This window comes from Achroia grisella, unplaced genomic scaffold, assembly GCF_030625045.1.
Source record: "Achroia grisella isolate CSIRO2021 unplaced genomic scaffold, CSIRO_AGI_Agris_v1 utg474, whole genome shotgun sequence".
Classification (NCBI taxonomy): domain Eukaryota; kingdom Metazoa; phylum Arthropoda; class Insecta; order Lepidoptera; family Pyralidae; genus Achroia; species Achroia grisella.
The window spans coordinates 4,558,732-4,583,561 of record NW_026712878.1 but is presented as its reverse complement, the minus strand read 5'-3'; the positions used below and the strand labels follow the sequence as shown (position 1 = coordinate 4,583,561).

Sequence of the window (24,830 nt, the reverse complement as noted above, 5' to 3'; positions counted from 1 at the left end):
ATCCTGCGCTGTTCGCATCAATCGCCTTCCAGCGATCTTGAATAGATCGTCGGTCCACCTTACTGGAGGTCTTCCCACGCTGCGTCTTGGTACATTTATTCATCATTCATTCTCCATCATAATCTTTTCATTATTTGGGATGTTATCTCTTTCCACCGGTCCCAATCAGCAGTCATTGAAATATTTCAATTAAAAAGCGACTGAAATATTGACATAAGCAAATTCTACCAATGGATGGGCCACTAAACCCTGAAGCGCCTTCCTAACAGCCGTTTACGATATAATTTATGGGATATCTTAATTTTAATTAACAGGATTCCACTGATACCCGCCGAGTGGTTACTGATGGCAGATATTATGGGGAATTCAGGAAAAGTTTCAAGGTTCGACTTCCTACATTATTAGTTATAAATACGAAAATTAATGTCTCTAAAAATTAATTTTAAAAAGACGAAAATATACGAATCTGGAGGGTTCGTATTGGTTTTTACCATTTGGCGTGGAGACGTTGGGCCCATGGAGCCTGGAGGCCAAATTGTTTTTAACATATATTTCAGCGCGGCTCCTTGAGGTTACTTGTGACCCGAGAGCTGGTAGCTATTTTGCCCAAAGACTAAGTATGGCCATTCAAAAAGGCAACGCTGCCAGTATCTTGGGTACGCTGCCTCGATGCCGCGTTGGATTACACTGATTGTTTTTTGTAATTGTTTGTATTGAATTATGAAATTGATAGGCTGTTGAATAATTTGTCTCTTATGTTGATCAAATTTGGTATATCAATAGAATTTGAGATTGTAAATTCAAATTCAAATTCAAAATTAGGGGTCTAGGCTCCAAATATGATTTTGGTGTCAAGACCCTTGGTCCGTGAGGTCCCAACGCTATAAGGCTTTTTAACGAAATAGCAAAAAGATTAGTCGACATCACAGAAGACCGAAGAGCTGGCAGCTACCTCGGACAAAGAATTAGTCTAGCCATTCAAAGGAGGAACGCTGCCAGTATCTTCGGAACCTAAAAGAACTCCTTTTAATAACATTATAGCTTAAAGCCTTCCTCGACAAATTGACTATCCAACATAAAAAGATTTTTTCAATTCGAACAAGTATTATAATTCCTGAGATTAGCGCGTTCAAATAAACATATAATCTTTATAATATTAGTATAGATATATAGATAAGAATTTTATTTGTATCATCATACAGGTTCTATTACGAACTATATATATTATAGAAATACTATATCAATACTATAGAATATAGCTAAACCTGCATGTACTTGCAACAGCAAAACAAAATGGCTCATAGCTTCGTACATACAGTAAAGTAACAACAAAACGCAACACCAAAAGGGCGTTGCGTTTTGTTGTTGCTTTACTGTACGCGAAGGGCACACCCATACATTGGAATTCGCTTCTTACATACTTTAAAAATAAAAATCGATCGAGGTAACGTACTTTTTGTTCACCAATAAATTCAAGATGGTAAGCAAATTCTATCATATCTACACCCTGTAATCTGCTGAAGCCATAATTACGTACCACTCAAGTCACTCAAGATGCAAATGTCCCACGACTTAACTCGAACCTGCGTCCGTCGCAACATGAGGAAGTTAACCTTGACACTAAATAATAAACCACTATTTCTTACCCTTCAACTAGTAATTGTTGTTTCTCTTGCCCTATCACCTCCTGCATCATTAAGCTGGTATGTAGAGGTTACCGATGAGCCGTATAACCACGACCTAATTTATCTCAAGTTAAACCCAAGTCCGTAGATTGATAACCATTGGAACTGCCATCTAAATGTCATAAGTAAAATAATTTATTCCTGTAAAACATTTTAGCCGCTTATGAACGTTAAGTTTATTATAAAAAAAACCCGTGATTTACTATTATTAATAATTTAAATTGACCACGTCAAATTTAAAACCGTATATAATTAAATATGTTTTCGATACCGTCAAAAGTTGAGTATGGATGGATGTTTATTACTCTTTCACGCAAAAACTACTGTACGGATTTTGATGAAACTGTCCAGTAATATAGCTTATAGATCAAAATAACACATAGGCTATAAATTCAACGCGGATGAAACCCTGCTGTACAGTAAGCAATATAATAATTGTAACAGTTTTTCATATACTATATAACAACATAGTATATGTTGTAACTACCCTAGAACGCTTTCTAATTCGACTTTAGGATCAGCTGGTAGAGAATGCTAAATTGCAGTAAGGACACCTGCATATAAGCTTATTATTTAGGAATAAAGAATATAAAAAATCTATTAATTAATCTAGTAATACCAAACTAACTCTGTCTGGCGGCGTTTCTGACGCGGTGAACATTATTAAATGCTTATTAAATGATATAGAATTTTTAAAATTGAAATTTAGTGAAGAATCTAGTGAGATTCTTCACTTATTTTATCTAATTTTCATCCTGTAATTTGTAATAATATAAACTCAATGTTTATATTATTACAAATTACAGGATAAAATCTATGAATGATAATTCTTGGGTGGTATCACGGGTGTCACATGATAACTATTCTATTCTATTCTATTCTATTCTTCTACTTTAGGATCAGCTGGTAGAGAATGCTAATTTGCAGTAAGGACACCTTCTGCATATAAGCTTATTATTTAGGAATAAAGAATATAAAAAAAAATATTAATTAATCTAGTAATACTAAACTAACTCTGTCCGGCGGCGTTTCTGACGCGGTGAACATTATTAAACGCTTATTAAATGATATAGAATTTTTAAAATTGAAATTTAGTAAAGAATCTATTGAGATTCTTCACTAATTTTCACTAATTTTCATCCTGTAATTTGTAATAACATAAACTCAATGTTTATATTATTACAAATTACAGGATAAAATCTATGAATGATAATTCTTGGGTGGTATCACGGGTGTCACATAATAACGTGACGCTTGTTCTACTGTTACTGTTTCGGCGTTTACCACTTACCATCAGTGGTGGGTCGTCAACTTGTTTATCACTCCAATTACACAACATTATATTACACGAGAAAAAAACTTCAATGTCAAATAATATTAATATGATATATTTATTTATAATAATGAAGATTTTTTCTACGCTGTTATCAAAAGTAAGTCTTTGATAATAGGATCTTAATAATGTTCAAATTCACATTTTGAATCAATTATAGTCGAATTTAGACTATTGACTATTGGGTAAACTCAATGTTTATATTATTACAAATTACAGGATAAAATCTATGAATGATAATTCTTGGGTGGTATCACAGGTGTCACATGATAACGTGATGCTTGTTCTACTGTTACTGTTTAGTCGCTTACCACTTACCATCAGTGGTGGGTCGTCAACTTGTTTATCACTCCAATTACACCTTTTTCTTCTTTCTCTTAGCTCTGTCCCACTTTATGCGGGATCAGCTGTCCTAATTCAGCGCCAGGACAGTCAGTCCTGGGTGGTCGGGTCGGATAATTTTTCCGCAGCGATAAGCTTGTTCATACTGGTCTACCAGGTGACTGGACGTCCTCTACCTATTTTGGGATCAGGTAGTCTTAAGGCTTTTTCGATCACGTAATCCTCGTACCATCTGAGACGACATTCGGTAAGTTTATCCGTTATTAAGACTACTTTGAAACCAATCACTCCAATGATAATATATTTTTTTTAAAGATAGACATATATTATAGTTTATTAACATATAGTATTCACGCAAGCAGCGTTAAAGAACACAATTAGTAATTTATAAAAAACAATGCAGTTTCTCTTCTTTTATAGATATTGGTCCAGATAACATTTAGCCGTTCCATGTCTCTTCATGTAAGTTTATATCTTTGTTATTATTTTCCGTTTAGTCGGCAGGGTTTGTTTAAACGGGCAAGTTAAACCTTTGATCGATAATGCAAGCGATTAGTTTGTTAATCTTCTTAACTACGATCCTATCTAATCTGTTTATATTTGGCTAATTTGTTCCTTAAGTTAGATATATAGTTAGATAAATGTTTTATTTGCATCTTCGGACACAATAGAATCGGTGAATACCCTCAGTTGTTTAGCGGTTTAGCACACCGCCTTATATCCGATGATCGCGGGTTCGATTCCTCGCACAGAACAACCGTGCGAGTTATCGAACCCATTTGTGTTGATGAGTATGATTATTTGTACCGACGGTCGCGGGTTCGATTCCTCGCACGATACAATCATTTGTTATCATGAGTATGATTGTTTGTATCGGTCTGGGTGTTTTCTATTTGTAACGTGTATGTATTTAGGAAAAAGTACATCTAAGTATTTGTATCAGTTATTTAGTTATTATTAGTTATCTATGTATTTTTTTCGAACTATTCTAATAGTGTTGGCCAACTGGCCTTTACAGCTTCACCGAACGATAGGGGGTGAGTGCAGATGGCACTCCCGCATAAGGAACAGCGGAAGGCCAGCTCCTGACGGATACGACTTTTGTCTGAGGGCACAGTTAGGGGTTCAAACCTCGGCTCAGGCTATTGTAATTTTGATTAAATTAGACGGGGGATAGTTCGAAGGGGGTGATATTTTAGTTTGTGGGTACCGCTAGGAATGCCTACACTGAGAAGGTAATATATTATGTACACAGATATATTCCTAACGCCTACTCAATCCTGACTAGCAAATACCAATGAAAGCAAATACCAGCAGGCGCTAGGGCAATTCCCTTACGCGGGCATGCATATCACTTATTTTGTTTATGTACTAACTATGCCCGCGATTTCACTCTCATTAAACTTCAATATAAAATATAGCCTAAGTGTCATTCTGATCTGTAAAGTTTCATCAAAATCCATTCAGTAGTTTTTGCGTGAAAGAGTAACAAACATCCAATCTGTTCTACAAAATTATCATTGTATTGGTTGTCAAAATTATCTTTTTATTAGAGAATATAATGGTTGCCGTTTCATATTGAAATTTGGATATAAATGAAGAATAAAAAAAAATTGGGAAATGTAGTTTAAAGTTTTTTCTTTATTTATTAGGAAAATATACTCACGAACTTTCGCATTTATAATATTTGTTAGGGAAAATACTTTATGTGGAAGCGTCTGTCTCGTACCTGTATGGTTCTGCGGATTTCTTGGGCTTCAGGGTCTCGAAGATATTTTCGCCTGCTTTCCAGTTTCACAGTAGGTTTAACTCAGTTTTAATTTATTTTAATATACAAATAATGCGCGCGCGTCATGGCCGCCGTACGGTCAGTTCTGTCATAGGTAAGGGGGGGGAAGGAAAAGCGCGGGAACCGAAACTAACGGACTTTAATATAATAATCTGTGCTTACGATGGTACAGGGTAGATTTTGAACAATATTAATAAAATTACCAAATTGGATGTAATAAATTTTATCGAGTTTAATATTGGAGGAAGGCGTAGGTGTACACCACAAGTCTTCCTTTAATGTTAATCTTTTATGAGTGCAATCTTGGCGTATCTTGTAAGAGTGTTCTAACTTACCGATGTCACATTTAGCTGATTTTTTTTATTTAATATAGAATAGGAATATGCTTTTATATTATTTATTATTCCATACTTATTATTAAGATTCTTACTTACTTACTACTTACTACTTATTATTAAGTGAACGAGTGCTGCTTGTAGGGACTGGTCGGCTCTTATCACTACGACTGATTTAATCTTATTATGTTTTTATATTTAAGCCTAAATAAATTAGTGCTGGTTGGTAGTTTGTATTCACACGTTTCGACTTGTAAAATGTGAACTTACAAGGATTGTTTAAAAGAGCAACACACAAGTTTCTTGCTTATTCTTCTTGTGATGAGACAGCTTTCCGAATAAGCGGTAGATTTAAAAAAATGTTTACTATTCAAAAGTGCTTAAATTAAGTTTATTTGAATAAATTATTTTCTATTAATAAAATAGAAAATAATTTACTACTATTCTATTCAAAATCAACGTCAGAATAAAAATATTCTAATATATTCGTGTCGTATATATACAATATATATATTGAAAATGGGGAATAATATGTATCTATCTATCTATACCAGTGATCGCCCAATAGTCTAAATTCGACTATAATTGATTCAAAATATGAATTTGAACATTATTAAGATCCTATTATCAGAGACTTACTTTTGATAACAGCGCAGAAAAAAATCTTCATTCGCTGATTTGATAATTAACAATATTGATATTATTTGACATTGAAGTTTTTTTCTCCTGTAATATAATGTTGTATTTTTTTTTAATTGATTCAACATATTTTTTATACATTTTTTTTTAATATATTAGCTAACCGCTAGACCACCGAGACCGTCAGAATGACGGTCTCGGTGGTCGAGTGGTTGAGCACATCTCTTTATGTATTTCCGATGGTCGCGCGTTCGATTCATTCGATTCAAACATTTGTATCTGATTGTTTGTATCGGTCTGGGTGCTTTCTGTGTATATTATGTATGTGTTCACAAAAAATAACATTTAAGTATCAGTTGTATAGTACGCATAACACAAGCTCTGCTTACCGTGGGACCAGATTGTGCTATGTTAATTGTCCAGGAAAATATAAATAAAAAAATAAATATTGGATTCCTTCTCTATATAAACTATAAGTGTGCGAAATTTGACGACCTCGGTGGTCTAGCGGTCAAGCACACCGCTTTACGACCGATGGTCGCGGGTTCGATTCCTCGCACGGCACAAACATTAATTGTATTCATAAGTATGATTGTTTGTATTGGTCTGGGTGCTTTCTATGTATTTACAAAAAAAAAATATCTATGTATGTATACATTTGTATCAGTTATCTAGTACCCATAACACAAGCTTTAGCTAGCTTAACGGGGGTCTAGATGGCGCTGTGTGAATTGTCCTGAGTTCATTATTATTTCTAACTTCCAAAAAAAAAACTCATTAGGAGATGGCAACTTATTATTATTATTATTATTCCATACTACTCCGTCAGGGCTATTTTCGTATAACAGGGTTCAATATCCTTACTTTACGTATTAACATTATGATAATTATTATAAAGACAGTTTTTATATTAAATTCTAAACAGAATAACTTATTTTGCTTACGTTTTATACAAGAGTCGTCATGTTTAAGATTTAAGTGAAAAGGTCAGTCTTAACTAAGTTAACTCACTCATAGGTACCCAAGTCAAAGCCTTCGCTAAGCTGTTAACGAAGATTAAGTTTATTAATTAATTAAACTGATTTAAATATTAAAACTTTTGGGCCTACGCGTTAATCAATTTGAAATTTTAAACAGCTTTTAATATTGTTAAGTGGTACATGTAGCGAAGTCCTTGATATATATATATATATATATATATATATAATTTTTTTTTTTTTATTCTTTAAAGAAGTTGCGCAGGTCAGTTAGTCTAATATACAAAATTCTCGTGTTACAGTGTTAGTTGCCGTACCTCTAAAACGGCTTAACTTATTTTGATGAAATTTCATATGTATACTCGGTAAGTCTGAGAATAGGTTGGTATCTATTTTTTATACATCTTATGCATTTTTATTTATATTTTTATATTATATAACATTAGCTTTCGAGATGTGGTGTTGGCGCAAAATGTTAGGAATATCACGGATGGAGCGCCGCACTAATGCATCTGTTTTGGAACAACTGGGTATCAGAACCCGTCTCTCTACTGTGTGCTTCCAGCGTCTGCTAACTGTTTTCGGCCACGTGGCCCGCTGAAAACCAGATAATTTGAAAAAAAATATGTTAGGCCACGTGGACGGTAGAAGGGGCAGAGGTAGGGCACCTGCACGTTGGACTGATCCTGTACGAGAAGCAGTCAATCAAAATATACAGTCGGCGGTCCATTTGACAGCCTCGATGGTCTAGTGGTTTAGCACACCGCTTTACTATCCGATGGTCGTGGGTTCGATTCCTCGCACGGTACAAACATTTGTATTCATGACTATGATTGTTTGTATCGGTCTGGGTATTTTCTATGTATAATATGTATTTATTTACAAAAAAAAATGTATCCATGTATTTATATCAGTTGTCTAGTACCCATAACACAAGCTGTGCTTAGCTTGGGACTAGATGACGCTGTGTCAATTGTCCTGAGACATTATTATTATTATTATTGCATTATTTAGCACAAGATAGAAATGCCTGGAGAGTATTGGTTGGAAGGAGCATTCCTGGTGGTCACGACCCTCAGTCTTGAGGAACAGACAAAGAAGATAACATTAGCATCCTTAGAGAATTGACACTACGTCATCTAGTCCCAAGCTAACCAGAGGTCACGTTATGATTACTGGACAACTAATATAAATATTTAAATATATGTTTTTTTTATAAATACATAGAAAACAGCCAGACAGTTACAAACACTCACACTCATTATTCAAATATTTGAACCTGCGACCATCGTAATACGACTATCTGTGTAAAAAACCGTCAGACCACCGAAGTCGTCTAATAAAAGAGTAATTAATAATTATTCCGATTAATAATAATCAAATCCGTTATTAATAAACAAAACGTCACATTATAAACCTTAATAATTTCGAATGTAAGTTCAAAATTAATTTGCCACCGTCGTACACACAAAATTAAATTAAGACCCCATGATATGTGGGTGGCTTATATGTGATTTTGGAGTACCATACGACAACCCTCCACCCTCAATAACATGGTACGCGTTACCTCTGTAGTTAATTTGGTAATTTATACAACTTTCCACAGGGGAGACCAGTAAATTATCCCTTAAGGGTCAGCTTTTACTAATCTCGTAGGCTTTAGGGGTGATAAGGCTTTAATAGGGATGAAATAATTTTTGCATCCCTGTGAAGGAAGAGTGGTGGTCAAATGTATACCTCTACCTACGTATATAAATTAATAGCGGATCGCCTTAACTTCGCAGGTATCCAATTATTGCAGAAATCTTAATTTAATGTTAAAATAAAGGTTATGTGGGCGATATAATAATAATAATAATAATAATGACCTCAGGACAATTCACACAGCGCCATCTAGTTCCAAGTTAAGCTAGCTAAAGCTTGTGTTATGGGTACTAGATAACTGATACAGATACATAAATTTTTTTTTCGTAAATACATACATATTATACAAGAGAAAACACCCAGACCGATACAAACAATTATACTCATGAATACAAATGTTTGTGCCGTGCGAGGAATCGAACCCGCGACCATCGGACGTAAAGCGGTGTGCTAGACCGCTAGACCACCGAGGTCGTCAAATAATGAAGACGTCGATATAATGAATGGTAAATCAAATAATGGATAAAAAATGGTAAATTACTGTTGTAATATTCATGAGGGTAAATGATTTATCATATATATGTGGGTGCATTAATAATAAATTCAGTCTTGGTCGAACTTGCATTTTATTTATTTATTTAAAACATTATTGATTTTGTACAATAGGCGTGCTTAATGTGAGCATTAAGAGAGAATAGTGATATGAGAATGAATCTGGTATAGAATGCTATTAGTAGCATTCTATACCAGCCAACCTTAGGGAGTACAGAGATACTCGAAGTCGGTTTAGTTTTAATAAATTAAATGTAATTATATTAAATAGATATATTTTATTCACAACACTTACAATGAAGATACGAGTCCAAACAGTAGCAAGGCAAAAGTGACAATTCTATAATGAAAATAAATTCAAAATTGATATAAATAGAAATACAAATAATCTTTATTTAAATAAACTTAATATATGCACTGTTGAATAGTCAAGCTTTTTTGTTCTACCGCTTATTCGGAATGCAGATTCATCACAAAAGAATAAGCAAGAAACTTGTGTGTTGCTAGAATTGTGTTGTTGATAGAAAAATAATATATAAAAATGTGCAAATAGTTTGCAACAGGTTATATTACTCTCTTATAATCTAGTCCCAAGTTAAGCAGATCTATGTTAAGTACTACAAGACTGAAAGATATACTAAAATATATATTTTTATATGGATATATAAAACTATGAAAAAGAAAAAACATAGAAAAGATTCAAAATTATACTATCAATCGTACTCTAGAATAATTTTTTTTGTACCGTGCGAGGAATCAAACCTGCTACCATCGGAGGTAAGACGGTGATTTGAACCGCTAGGCCTCCGCGGCCGTTAAAAAAAATAATTACTATGATATGAAATACAAAGATATTTAAGAATAACGGTACAAGGTGCAAGTTTATACAAACTATACCTCGAGATATAAATAATGAAATCCTATATAAGTAATGATTGTAATAAATAGATATAAATAATGAAATTTTGGGTAGGCACTGACTAATAAATTAAAAAGAACCTGAAAATTAAAATTATTTGTATATAGAAAAGATTATTTCTATTTTTATCACTCTTTCACCCCTCACGCCTGTTCTGTAATCCGTTTCGAGGATTACCTGCTGTGTTAGAAATAAAAAACGCCTTTCAATCGGATTAGGTACATCTTGTGAGTGAAGATGTATATGAATGTTATGTATAAATATATTATATACTCCACTCCATTTACTTAATCTTATGTACATAACGTAGCAACAAATATGCAAATTCTTACCCTAAAATCTCGTAATTTAGAACTCACATTTGAAGAGATGAACTTCTCAGCATTTCATGGATTCACCGTGCGGGTGCCGGCTCCATCATGTAGCAGAGAGGGATACTCTGAGCAGTTCTCGAGACAGTCATCAAAATGATTCAACATAAATAAATTATTATTAATATATATATGTAAGAAGCACTAATTATGAGAGACGACTGAGGCTTTGACGCCGGCTACCGCAAGGGAAACCCCAAGTAGCGCCCGTGACTTGTGACACGGGTGTAGGTTTAAAAGGCCCTTTTAGAATGCATTAACACTCACCTTCACTACTTGCAGGTTTCCCTCTAGGTCCAACTAAGACTGGGATAAACCCATTTCTAATACAATTCACTTTTGTATCCAAAACACAACCGGCACGCTCTGCGCTCATCGACTGAATGCCGCGGCTCACGCAACGAAAGAGGATTATTCAACTACCGACATCCGTATTTATAGACCATCAGTGTAGTAGGTCGGTCTATAAATACTAGATGGCGCTATTTATAATATTCGTAATAACCTTTACATTGGGTACTTCATTAGTACTAAAAACAAACTACCTTCTTTTAATATATTTTTAAAATATCGGATTTTTCTACAAAAATGATGTGAAATCTAACATATATATATATATATATATATATATATATATAGTTCTAAAATGCTCATACTCTATATCAACTACAAGAGCAATGAAAGATAAATTATTTTGTCTATATGTGTTCAACGATAACATCACCTTGGTGGTGGTTTTCGTTGTGGGTGAAAGCTGGTTTTCATACATGAAACCTTTCCGCTATAAAACGTACCCGTACATTTTCAATTCACCATATAATTAGCATTATTCTATCTTTGTTTGATTTTGTACATAATTTCTAAAGAATCTTAATAGTCCCTATACAGAAAACTAGATGACTGTCTGGAGAAATGGTTTCTTCTACGTACAAAATAACTTTAGCGTTCCACACCAATATATCAAGTCGAATTCGCCTACAAATTCCAAAGCGAATGCAAAGTTGAACTGTAAATTACAGGATCCGTTTGTACGTCGAGATAGGGTGCTGCGAGCAGACATTTTGTAGGTTTAATGAGTCAAATCCACAGTAGGGACGCCACACACGAAATGAACCGAGTGGGTCGTAAGACCGTTAAAAATTAACAATTATTTCAATTTTATGCAAAAAATTATGTCTTAAGTGAGGATCGGTAACAGACTAACTATTTCATTCCTTATCTCTTTGCTGAAACCGCGAGTAATTGGAAATGAATGTGTGAATTGAGAACTGTTCTTAAGATCTGTGTTTATCAAAATGTAACACGGGGCTGTTTGATGGATTCATTACTATACAGTATATGTGAAGGTTTTTTTTGTTATTCTGAACCGACACTTTGTAAATTTGATGAGTCAAATCCACAGTTAGGGACGCTACACACGAAATGTGTCATGTCACGGAGTGGGTCGAAAGACAGTTTAAAAAAGCAATTATATCAACGATATGCAGAAAAGCGCATCTTAGGTAAGGATCGGTGGCAGACTAAGTTTTCATAATAGTATATTGTTTTAATAAGACAATACAAATTCATTCAATTTCTTCATAGATTCATACACGGCGATTTCAGAACTGTTCTGAACAAATGTGTTTGTCAAACTGTAGCAGTACCAAGGGGCTGTTTGATGGAATTGTTCGTGTATAGCATATGTAAAGGTATTTATGTTTTTTTTTATCTGAGTCGATATTTTGTCGATAATTTGAGGTTTACGATTTGTGTTTGTGTACTGTCACGGAGTTGGTCGTAAGACAGTTTTTAAAAAACAATTATATAATATTGATGTTATGCAGAAAAGTGATTTGTATTTGGACGTTTCGAATTGGAAATATAAAGTTACAATTATTATTTAAAAGAGCAACACACAAGTTTCTTTCTCATTCTTCTTGTAAGACAGCTTTCCGAATGAGCGGTAGATTAAAAAAATGATAACTATGACTATTCAAAAGTCCTTAAATCAAGTTTGTTTGAATAAATGATTTTCTATTCTATTCTATTCTATAAAAGCCCGACTTAGTTTATACAGCGAGTAGTTGGAAAGGAATGTATGAATTAGTATAGTCTTATCAACACAATATATTATTAAACAGAAAGTTAACACGGCGATTTCAGAACTGTGTTTGTTAAACTGTAATAGTACCATGGGACTGTTTGATGGATTGTTCGTGTACAGTATATGTACAGGTTTTTTTTTATTATTCTGAACCGACACTTTGTAGGTTTGATAGTCAAATCCACAGTTAGGGCCGCTACACACGTATGTTGGTGTACCACGGACAGTTTGATGGATTTATACGTTCCACACGGAAATGTAATCGTTAAATTATAATGAATTTTCAGAATAATGAAATTTCGAAAATACATTATAATTCCAATGTCTTGCTACACATTTTTTAAATTTATATACTGTCTTGGATTGTTCATACTTTTTCCCTACCGTCCAGTTAAGTCTACAGACCAAATTGAGAAATGGCTAGAAACTGAACTGATTTCTGTTTTTTAAAACCACTTCATTTACATTGTACACTTATATATATCCAACATTAAATGAAATTCCGTGCATGAACAACTATTGCCTGTATGTATATATATATGTGAACCAATTTATCAGTGATATATGAAGCATGTGAGAGTGTGTTACTTGTAAGAAACGACGGAATAAATAAACCTGTGTATGTACATACCACTTTGTAATATGATAGTCTGCAAAGGTCTTTAGATAACAGAACGAACGTAAAACATGGCGGCTCACCACAGTTGAGTATCTCATACGAAATTAATAAAATTGTTATCATTTATTCTTCACTACCAGCATTGTACAATTTTTATAAGATAAGGATTTACTAGCTATTTCCTGCATCTTCGCCTGCGATGTATATGTTTATTCAAAGCATCTATCTTTATATTTCTCTCTTATAATCTTCTTTATTTGATGTCTTTTGTGGTCTAGTTGTTGAGCACACTTTCTTATTTGCGATGGTCGCGGGTTCGACTACTCGTACAATACAAATATTTGTATTCATGAGTATAATTGTTTGTATTGCTTATAGGTGTTTACTATTTATGTTATTTATATATTTCCAAAAAACATCACTGTATTTAAGTATTTATATCCAGTGTTTATATATATATATATATATGTATTAATAAAATATTGTACATATTTAAGTTATTTTTGTCTAGATCCCATAACACAAGTTCTGCCTTACTTGAAATGGTGTTGTTTGAATTTTTGTTTCAAGCTTAAATAGTAAGAACTTGTAACCTTTCTTCTCTGTGTCTTTCTAAGTTGTTTTTTTAATTTATGTAGGATTTGAAACTTGGCGGTATGAACGAATGGGAACGAATGAGTATGAATGAATGGAAACAGAGGAGCAAATGGATAGAAACGAAAGAGTGAATGGATGGAGAAAGGAATGAATGAAAAAAGAGGATGGGCATCGCTCTCTTCCTCGTAGACTGTCATATAGTTAGGTCGTTTCATGTGTAGTAAATATTTTTTTTTGTAATTTAAATAAAAGGAGTTCTATAAAATAATCATCCTGCTATTCGCGAATCCTCATTCCCACATTTATAATAATTTTTTAACTTCCACTGTAATTTATGACTGCCATGATATTCCGTTGTCAGATTATCAGATACATATATTTGTATGTCTGTATTGTTGTATTATTTATTTATCTCTGCACCACCCACGGTTGCCTGTTAGATAATACAGCAAATTGTTAGGTCACATGTATTTTGTATGCATTAAAGTTATATAAATAAAAAAACAAGTGCAGTAGACTGGAAATCCCCTCCGATCGATCCCCCGTCCAATTCAAACGGGGATCGAAATTACGACGGCCTGAGCCGAGGTTCGAACCCACTAGGGGTTCGAACCTCGGCTCAGGCCGCCCTCAGACTAAAGTCGTATCCGTCAGGCAGGAGTTGGCCTTCAGCCGCTCCATAAGTCCTTCCGCGGGTTTGGAGTGACATCTGCACTCGCCCCATAACGTCCGGTGAAGCTGTAAAGGCCAGCTACGGCCAACAGCATTAGAGTAGTCCGAAAAAAAAAAAGTAGACTGGAAACACAGCGAATTTAACAGGATCCACTATTGAGAGGAATTATTAGTCCAGGACTTTTAACACCCTCTTTTACAACACGCAATCGGGTAACGAAAGGTCACATTTAGAATAGAAGTTTCATAAGTTTGGAGGTCGGTTTATAACTAAATTTGTCGTTACTAAGCTTTCTTCTGGAGAATTTAAGAAGCTTACTGGAAATTACTCATTTGGTTCATCGCTTTATTCTGTTTTTGAGGCTTACCAAGACATCTGAGGGAAATAGAAATTGGTATATTAAAGTAAAATAAAAATAAATCAACGCCTGACGAATTAGATAGAAATATATTTCAATTTTGCTGAAATCTCACTATTTCTCCAAATATTCTTAAGCTGTTATCCTTAATCGCTCTTAGCCTATCCTAAGTGCATTTAATATAATTACTTTATACTTAATACTTTTATTTTCAGTTATCTAAATATATATAAGTCAAGGGTGACTGACATAGTGATGTATCAACGCACAGCCCAAGCCACTAGACGAAACCAAATTTACCTACCATGCAGGTAGTTGTTATGACGTAGGCATCCGCTAAACAAGGATTTTAATTAATTCTACCCCCAAGGGGACTCAGCCGGATTCTACCTCCAAGGGGTCTCAGCCGGATTGATTAAAAATTGAAAAAGTTTCATACAAACTTGCACCCCCTATTTTATCCCCTTGGGGGTAGACTTAATTAAAATCCTTTCTTAGCGGTTGCCTACGTCATAACATCTACTTGCATGCCAAATTTCAGCCCGATCCGTCCAGTGGTTTGGGCTTTGCGTTGATAGATCACTATGTCAGTCACGTTTGAGTTATATATATTTAGGCATATAAACTTTATATCTGAGTAGTATATTATTAGTATTAGTACATATTTGAACTTAAAAATGTGAAGTTATAACTAAATTATTTAAAAGAACAACACGCAAGTTTCTTTCTCTTTTTGTGAAAAAACATAAGTGATGACAATTCAAAAATATTTTCACTGTAAGTTTATTCGAATAAATGATTATCTATTCCACTTCTGGTGCAATAAACAGTAAATAAATAAATAAACATGTCGCGTACACATCACTCGAGTTTGTTACCCATTTATTTTAATTACGTTTGCGTATAAAATGTAAAAGGATTGCCGAAGTATAAATAATATCCAGAGGGAATCACTAAACCTCCCTGGCGATAACATCAAAGAGCTAAAAGAAACTTTTGATACCCAATTTCTCAGCAAGTTTTTCTTGTTACTGAGTCATGACGAACATGTTTGGCCATGAAACAATATGTTCTCATAAGAGTCTGCCCGCTGTTTTAATTATCATGAGACCGAAATATACTTAATATATATATATATATATATTTATTTAACGTATTAAATGTTGTACCGGTTTAGCATTCCGCCTTATTTTCTACGGTCGCGAGTTCGATTCCTCAAACATTTGTTTTTTGTATTTCATGACAAGGACCCTCACTGGACAATGCAAATTAAGTAATAAGTAAATACGTGGCATAATTAAGACTTAGCTAAACAGCAATCTGCAGATTTTGCCAAGCAGAAGATAAAACGCCACTACACCTCCTATATGGTTGTAACCCACTCATGAATAAACGAAATTTCTCCTTTGAAATGTATACACTCTATTTTGAAAAGTTAAAAACCATCGCTCCTAAGAATAACCTTCAACTGTCGTCATTCATCCGTCTAAGTAGCGAACTTTGAAAATGGGAAAGCACAATAAATCTATGCTGGTCGCAGTGTAACAATAGAAAACCCCTAGTAAAAAAAATCGGTTTGGATATTTTCTATGTATATTATGTATTTATATCGATCTAGTACCTATAATATAAGTTCTTCTTAACTAGGTTCTAGAAGATTGACTCACTGATGACTACATGAATTTTCCAGGTTTATTTATTACTAGCTGTTCCCGCGACTTTGTCCGCGTGGATTTTTATCTTTATTTTTCTAAAATAAAAGTAGTCTAAGTTACTCCTTATTACATCAGCTATCTGCCAAAAAAAGTCCCGTCAAAGTCGGTCCAGCCATTTCAGAGATTAGCCGGAACAAACAGACCGACAGACAGCCAGACAAAAATTTAAAAAAATGTTATTTTGGTATATGTACCGTATATATATTCATATGCATGCAAAAAACGGTTATTTCAATATTACAAACAGATACTCTAATTTTATTTATATGTATAGATTATATATTTATTCTTCGTATGGATTAAACATCTATATTCTTCAAAATGATTCTTTGTACCGCTCTGGGTATTTTCTATGTATATTATGTATGTATTTACAAAAAAAATATATTTGTCCAAGTATTTATATCAGTTGCCTAATGCTCATAATACATGCTCTGCTTACCGTGGGACTAGACTAACCAGGGTTCTTTATTTATATATAAAATTATATAAATATATATAAAAAACATATATTCAAAAGAGCAACACAGAGCTAATTCTTCTTAGAAGAATCTGTATTACGAATGAGTAGTAGAATCAAAATATGACTATTCAAAAGCGCTCGTAATGAGTGTATTTGAATAAAGATTATTTCTAATTCTATTATCTTCTAGCATACATTACCCGCTGGTATAATGGCCCCACGAATATTCACAGGGCTGACTCCGTTCGCTTCTCACTCGTCTCCGAAAGATTTACATTTTTATAAGTTCCACTGTCTGCCTCAAGGAAATAGGTGGCAATAAAGAAGTGACAACTGCCATATATTTCGTATACTGAAAATTGCCTCGCAGATATTATATCTCTGGCATTGAAAATAATGACAAGTATAATGTACCTGCCTTAAAGCCTTAGAGGCCTTATGAGTACCTACTAGTATATATATATGTTACTATTCTTGTTATAAAAATAGGAGATATATATAGTAACTAATTTACCGAAAGATTAGAGTTTAGTTGCTCTCTAAGAGGTTCAAATTCAAAATATCTTTGTTCATGTAGGTCTATTACAGACTGTTATGATATGTCAAATCTACCGTCAGTTCGGAATGATATCGAGATGAGAAGAACTGATAAGAAACTCAGCTCGTATTCATTTCAAATAAATGTTGTAAGAATTGCATTATGTTATAATAATAATAATATCTCACGACAATTCACACAGCGCCATCTAGTCCCATGGTAAGCTGAGCTTGTGTTATAGGTACTAGACAACATATAATTTTTTTTTTAATACATGTATAATTTACTTGGATATATATGTAGGACAACATATACATATACATGTACATGTATATATGTAGGACTGGTAGCTAGTCCTATATAATGCGAAGTCTATATTGTCAACCATTCATGGTGCTCCGATACAGTAGTACTTTAGTGTGCCAATAGTGATTACCGTAATAGCAATGCCATTCTCTTTCCACTCACGTACAGCATCCCTGTACATTTTATTATAAAGAGCAGTACCCGCGACTACGTCCGTGTGAAATTTAACTTTATTTTTCTACAATATAATTTCTTATATATATCTAGGTATTCTATAAATAAAATAATTTTTCTAAAATAAAAGTACCAGTAGCCTAAGTTACTCCTTATTACATCAGCTACCTGTCAAAAAAGTCCCGTTAAAATTGGTCCAGCCATTTCTGAGATTATCCGGAACAAACAGACAGACAGACAGACAAAAATTGTAAAAAAGTTATTTTGGTGTATGTGTTGTATTTATATTCATATGCATATAGTAAAAAACGGTTATTTCAATATTACAAACAGACACTTCAATTTTATTTATATGTATAAATATTCGCCGAACATTGAATATAGATGTCAGTTATAAAAGTTTATAGCCAGTTTTTATTTGATCAACTTACGCACGGCTGTGGGATGGACTTGAATTGATATTGAAGTATTGATGAGTTACATTCTGACCACAATTTTTATTCTTCCTTCCGATTGTAGCGGGTTCGGTTCCTCCTTCATGAGTATGATTGTTTGTATTGGTTTGCGTGTTGTCTATGTATAATATGTATGTATTTATGAAAAAATATGTATCTATGTCTAGTATTATCTAGTACTCATGATACAACTTTTGCTTAGCTTGGGACTAGATGGGTGTATGTAAATTATTAAGGTTTATTATAAAAAAAACATATACATAACTAGCTGACCCGGTGAACTTCGTTCCGCCTCGGAATTAAATCATATGTTTTTTTAAGTCTAAATATATGTAACTCAAAGGTGACTGACATAGTGATCTATCAACGCACAGCCCAAACCACTAGACGGATCGGGCTGAAATTTGGCATGCAGGTAGATGTTATGACGTAGGCATCCGCTAAGAAAGGATTTTGATTAATTCTACCCCCAAGGGGATAAAATAGGGGATGAAAGTTTGTTTGAAACTTTGTCAAATTTAAACCGATCGGGCTGAGACTTTGAATGCATAAAGCTACTATGACGTAGGCATTCCCTAACAAAGGATTTTGATAAATTCCACCCCTAAGGAGGTAAATTAACGCGAACGAAGCCGCGGGCAAAGGCTAGTGGATAATAAAAATTTTATTTTTACTATTTTTCCATGAAATTTCTATATATTTTCTAACCATTTGAACTTTATAAATTATTTAAAACCAAAATTAACCAAATCGGTCCAGCCGTACTCGAGTTTTAGCGAGACTAACAAAAGTAATTTTTGTGTAGAAGATATACATAGAAAATTATTAAAATTATTAATATATTTGTACTACTATTAACTGAAAAGACCAACTAACAATCATGGTTTGCGTAAACCGAATTTCAAGTTAATAGAAACTTTAAGCTCCATCATTTGATAACGTTGGTAGTTAAGCTCGGATTATGAGCTTCGGTTCTTGTTTAGTAACTGGTATTAAGTAAGCTTGTAATCTTAGACTACAGTAGTTGGTGCATAGTTAGGTGCTGCAGCATAATGAGGTGGATCAGGTAGCTTTAGACACCTATTCAATAATAATAATGACAACACTGAATAATATTCATTCATTCATAATTTAGGAGCCACGCTCTTGCACCTTTCCATGACCTTCCAACAATATTCATAGCTAAATAAAAATAACTTGTATTAAACAACAGTACAAAAGTGTGAAGTACATTTTGACGGTCTTGGTGGTCCAGCGGTTTAACACGGCGCTTTACTTCCGATGGTCAAACATTTGTATTCATGAGTATGATTATTTGTACCGGTCTGAGTGTTTTCTATATGTTAGAATTCACATCATTATTGTAGAAAAAATCCGATATTTTAAAAATATATTAAAAGAAGGTAGTTTGTTTTTAGTACTAATGAAGTACCCAATGTAAGGATTATTACGAATATTGTAAATAGCGCCATCTAGTATTTATAGAGGAACCTACTACACTGACTTTGGTCTATAAATACGGAGGTCGGTAGTTGAATAATCCTCTTTCGTTGCGTGAGCCGCAGCATTCAGTCGACGAGCGCAGAGCGTGCCAGTTGTGTTTTGGATATTAAAGTGAATTGTATTAGCAATGGGTTTATCCCGATCTTAGTTGGGCCTGGGGGGAAGCTGAAGTAGTGAAGGTGAGTGTTAATGCATTCTGCAAGGGCCTTTTAAACCTACACCCGTGTCACAAGTCACGGGCGCTACTTGGGGTTTCCCTTGCGGTAGCCGGCTTCAAAGCCTCAGTCGTCTATCATAATTAGTGCTTCTTACATATACGTAATAAAAAAAAATGTATCTATGTATGTATATCAGTTATCCAATACTCATAAGATAAGCCCTGCTTAACTTGGGATTAGATGGCGCTGTGTGAAGTATCCTGAAATATTATTTTCGTGAACATTGAAGCAAATGTGCTTTAAATAACTCCTGGACTGTTTGAGCAGATGACTAATTTTTTTAATTATTAATATGTATTTGCAAAAAAAAAAGTATTTTATGTATATCTATCAATAGTCTAGTACTCGTAACTGCTTAGTTTAGGACTAGATGGCGCTGTGTGGATTACCCAGGCTTATTTGTTTTAATAACTGGACAATAAACACAGTATAAAATGAAGTCGCTTCTTAAAATACTACACAAATTTTAATGCAATTTTTAGCAATGATTCAAGAGGAATATTTATATATATAATACATACACACACTTGCGAAGCTAGAGCGGGTAGTTACTAGTATATAAACCAACATACTAGTTTGCGTTGAACAATATATACGTACATAGAAAAACCCATTACTGTGGTGACGACCGAAAATCGTGTTGCCAATGAAAACGTACTTTCCTCATTTAAAGTTGATTGATGCCTGCCCCGACCGACCGTAAGTCAATATTTCAGCCCAGATAAGGCCGATACGCTACTGAAAATCAATACAAATGCTTCGAATTGAGACGTGCTATTACGAGAGAAACCGTAATCTATTGGTATAACTAATTTGATATGCAAATTGTATCGTTTCTGTAACTTAATCGTAGGATTGGGAGACTATTTCAAATTGCTGTTATAGTGATGTATCGTCGTCAACTGTAGGTATTGTTATTGATTATAATAATGTAATAATTCGATGAACATTATGTATGTATTAAAAAAAACTAAAACATTATTCAGTTGTTCAGTACCTATAACACAAGATCTTACCTTGAGGCTGTCGTTGTGTGAATTGTCCAGGGGTATATTATTATTATCCATCTTGATGGTACTTTGTTGATGACCAGGATGCTATTTTGTATTATAATACACTGTATCATAATACAAAATACCATCCGAAATTATATTTTACATATATAACTAGTTGTTTCGGCAAACGTTATTTTGCCACATAAATTAATAACGCTATAAAAAAATAGTGGTTGGTGGTAGAAGTTTTGTATTTTACAGTTTTGTATTTTTATTCCCAGAGAGCAATGGAGAGGGCTATGCTCAGAGTTACTCTGCGTGATTAAATCAGAAATGAGGAGATCCGCAGAAGAGCCAGAGTGACCGACATAGCCCGAAGAGTGGTGACTCTGAAGTGGTAATGGGCTATAGCTATGTGCCCTAGCTCGTAGGACAGATGGGCGTTGGGACAGTAAAGTCCTCGAGTGGCGATCACGGACTGGAAGGGGCAGCGTGGGAAGGCCTCCAGCAAGTTGGACCGGCGATCTGGTCAAGATCGCTGGAAGCAGCGCAGTCGTGGAGATCTTTGGGGGAGGTCTATGTCCAGCAGTGGACGTCTTCCGGGCTGCGATGATGATGATGATGTATTTTTTAAAGACACATAATAAAAAATAAAAAATTTTGCACAAAAAATAAAAAAATAATGTTAAGGGTGGACAACCCTTATCACTTAGGGGTACGAAAAATAGATAGTAGCCGATTCTCAGACCTACTGAATATGCATATAAAATTTCATAAAAATCGGTCAAGCCGTTTCAGAGGATTATGGTAACTAACATTCCGATACGAGAATTTAATGTATAAGAAGATTATAAACACATTGTACTTACTCAACTATGTTAAGTAGGGTGTTGTGTTAAGTGCATTTTACTGTTTTATCTGCAAGTAATTCCTATTTATTGCCAGTTGAACTGTATTGAATTTTAGTAATTCAATATTATTTGGCAACAGATAATAGTGAGTGTTTGCAATACTCGTTTGAGTGCTACCGATAATATTAATTGAACCAGCCGATATATTGTGTAGTAAAAATATAAGCTTTCATGTTGATGATGTCCATATCTAATTTATGTATCTTTTATTAGGAGCCAACAGAATATCAGCGCTGCAAGGAGCCAACAGAATATCAGCGCTGCAAGGAGCCAACAGAACATCAGCGCTGCAAGGAGCCAACAAAATATCAGGGCTGCAAGGAGGCAACAAAGCATCAGCGCTGCAAGTAGCCAACAGAATATCAGCGCTGCAAGTAGCCAACAGAATATCAGCCCTGCAAGTAGCCAACAGAATATCAGCGCTGCAAGTAGCCAACAGAATATCAGCCCTGCAAGTAGCCAACAGAATATCAGCGCTGCAAGTAGCCAACAGAATATCAGCGCTGCAAGGAGCCAACAGAATATCAGCGCTGCAAGGAGCCAACAGAACATCAGCGCTGCAAGGAGCCAACAAAATATCAGGGCTGCAAGGAGGCAACAAAGCATCAGCGCTGCAAGTAGCCAACAGAATATCAGCGCTGCAAGTAGCCAACAGAATATCAGCCCTGCAAGTAGCCAACAGAATATCAGCGCTGCAAGTAGCCAACAGAATATCAGCCCTGCAAGTAGCCAACAGAATATCAGCGCTGCAAGTAGCCAACAGAATATCAGCCCTGCAAGTAGCCAACAGAATATCAGCGCTGCAAGTAGCCAACAGAATATCAGCGCTGCAAGGAGCCAATAGAACATCAGCGGTGCAGACTTATCTGTATCTTCATGTTGAGTTGGTTGCCTCTTCATCATTGCGATACATAAAGCCACCTCCATTTTTTAGTTTGTAATATTTATATTCCCTCATTTTTACCTTCCTTAAAATATTATCTTCATTTCTAGGCATTACATGCCCATACCACGGCAGACTCTTCAACCTCTGCGGATAATATTATCATTATCAGCTTCTTCCTTATCCCATTTATTTGTGGTCGTCGTAATATGATTTTCTCCTCCATCCATCCCAGTTCGCAATCATCTCGTTATTTACTTCCTTTCTTACCATCTTTCACACAGTCCATCCATCTCTTTTTCGGCCTTCCTCTGCACTTATAACCATCCACATTCATATGTAACACCTTCCTTAAGATATCATTTTCATTCCACTTTCATATTTCCTCTAATGTATTCATTCTTTATCTTGTCCATTCTTGTCATACCACACATCCATCTCAACATTCGCATTTCAGTTGCATGCAATATAAATAAAATATATATACATACACATAAATGAAATATTTTGCTATAAATGTATACAGGAGAATAGAGTAATAGAATAGAAAATCATTTATTCAAATAAACTTACATTGAAGCACTTTTGAATAGTCATCACATTTTTTTAATCTACCGCTCATTCGGAAAGCTGTCTCATCACAAGAAGAACGAGCAAGAAATTTGTGTGTTGTTCTTTTAAATACATTTATTTTTACTCTACAATTTAAGTTTAAGTGTGTGAATACAAACAACCGATCAGCACTAATTGAATTAAAAAAATCAAATAGAAAAAATATTGAATTGTTTGAATTGCTGTGTAACAAATATTTGATTTATTGCCTCGCACGGCACAAACATTTGTATTCATGAGTATGATTGTTTTCTATGTATAATATATGTATTTACGAAAAAAAAAAATCTATATATTTGTATCAGTTAACTAGTACCAATAACACAAGCTTTAGATAGCTTAACTTGCGTCTAGATGGCGCTGTGTGAATTGTCCTGAGATTATTATTATATTAATTATATATTACTAACTACACGCCCCGGTTTTTCACAGGTGTACATGTATTATATATATAAACAAAAAGGTTGAATCACTCTATCTATTGCTGAAAACGACATTAAAATCCGTTGCTAATTTAAAAAATACAAACGAACAGACATCGGCGTCTACTTTGCTTTATATTATACAAAGATTTGTTTCAAATGTCTTTCATAAAAGTCTATATAAAAGCCGAATCGTGATATTAAATATTATCGGAATTTGAAACGCGCCTTTCATTCTGCAATTTCAATTTCGATAAGGAGTACAGACGAACCTTTCAAATAAATTGTTAGTATTGAATTCGTGTACGGGGTGTGCAGTTCAAGTTACAGAAATAGCTTCGAGTTTGGCTACTGTGACTGGGAGAATAAAAAATAATAATTCGAAAGTGCTTGTATTGAGTTTATTTGAATAAAGATATATAAGAATAAACCCATATATGAAATTGATCTATTTCTAATTTCATACATGGGTTATGTATAGATATATTTAACCAAAACACTTTTAAAAAAACTTAGTTAATGTAGGTGATAAATCTTTTAACAAAGTATATCTCAGTATAAACGCGAAAGTTTGTGAGTATGGATGGAGGGATGGATGTTTGTTACTCTTTCACGCAAAAACTACTGAACGGATTTTGATGAAACTTTATAATATAGCTTACTAGCTACTCGCCCCGGCTTCGCACGGGTGTACATGTATTATATTTTATTATATT

At 34.2% G+C, this 24,830-nt stretch overlaps 1 protein-coding gene across 1 annotated transcript in view; it reads left to right on the top strand.

Moving 5' to 3' along the window:
• The window catches only part of LOC131845454 (homeobox-like protein HDP1), a 36,353-nt gene extending 11,863 nt beyond the window's left edge, over window positions 1-24,490 (top strand). The window contains exons 2-4 of the mRNA XM_059194518.1: window positions 22,441-22,675; window positions 22,718-22,999; window positions 24,433-24,490. Of these exons, the coding sequence (XP_059050501.1) occupies window positions 22,441-22,675; window positions 22,718-22,999; window positions 24,433-24,490 (575 nt within the window). The remainder of the gene's footprint in view (window positions 1-22,440; window positions 22,676-22,717; window positions 23,000-24,432) is intronic.
• Window positions 24,491-24,830: the final 340 nt, after the last annotated feature.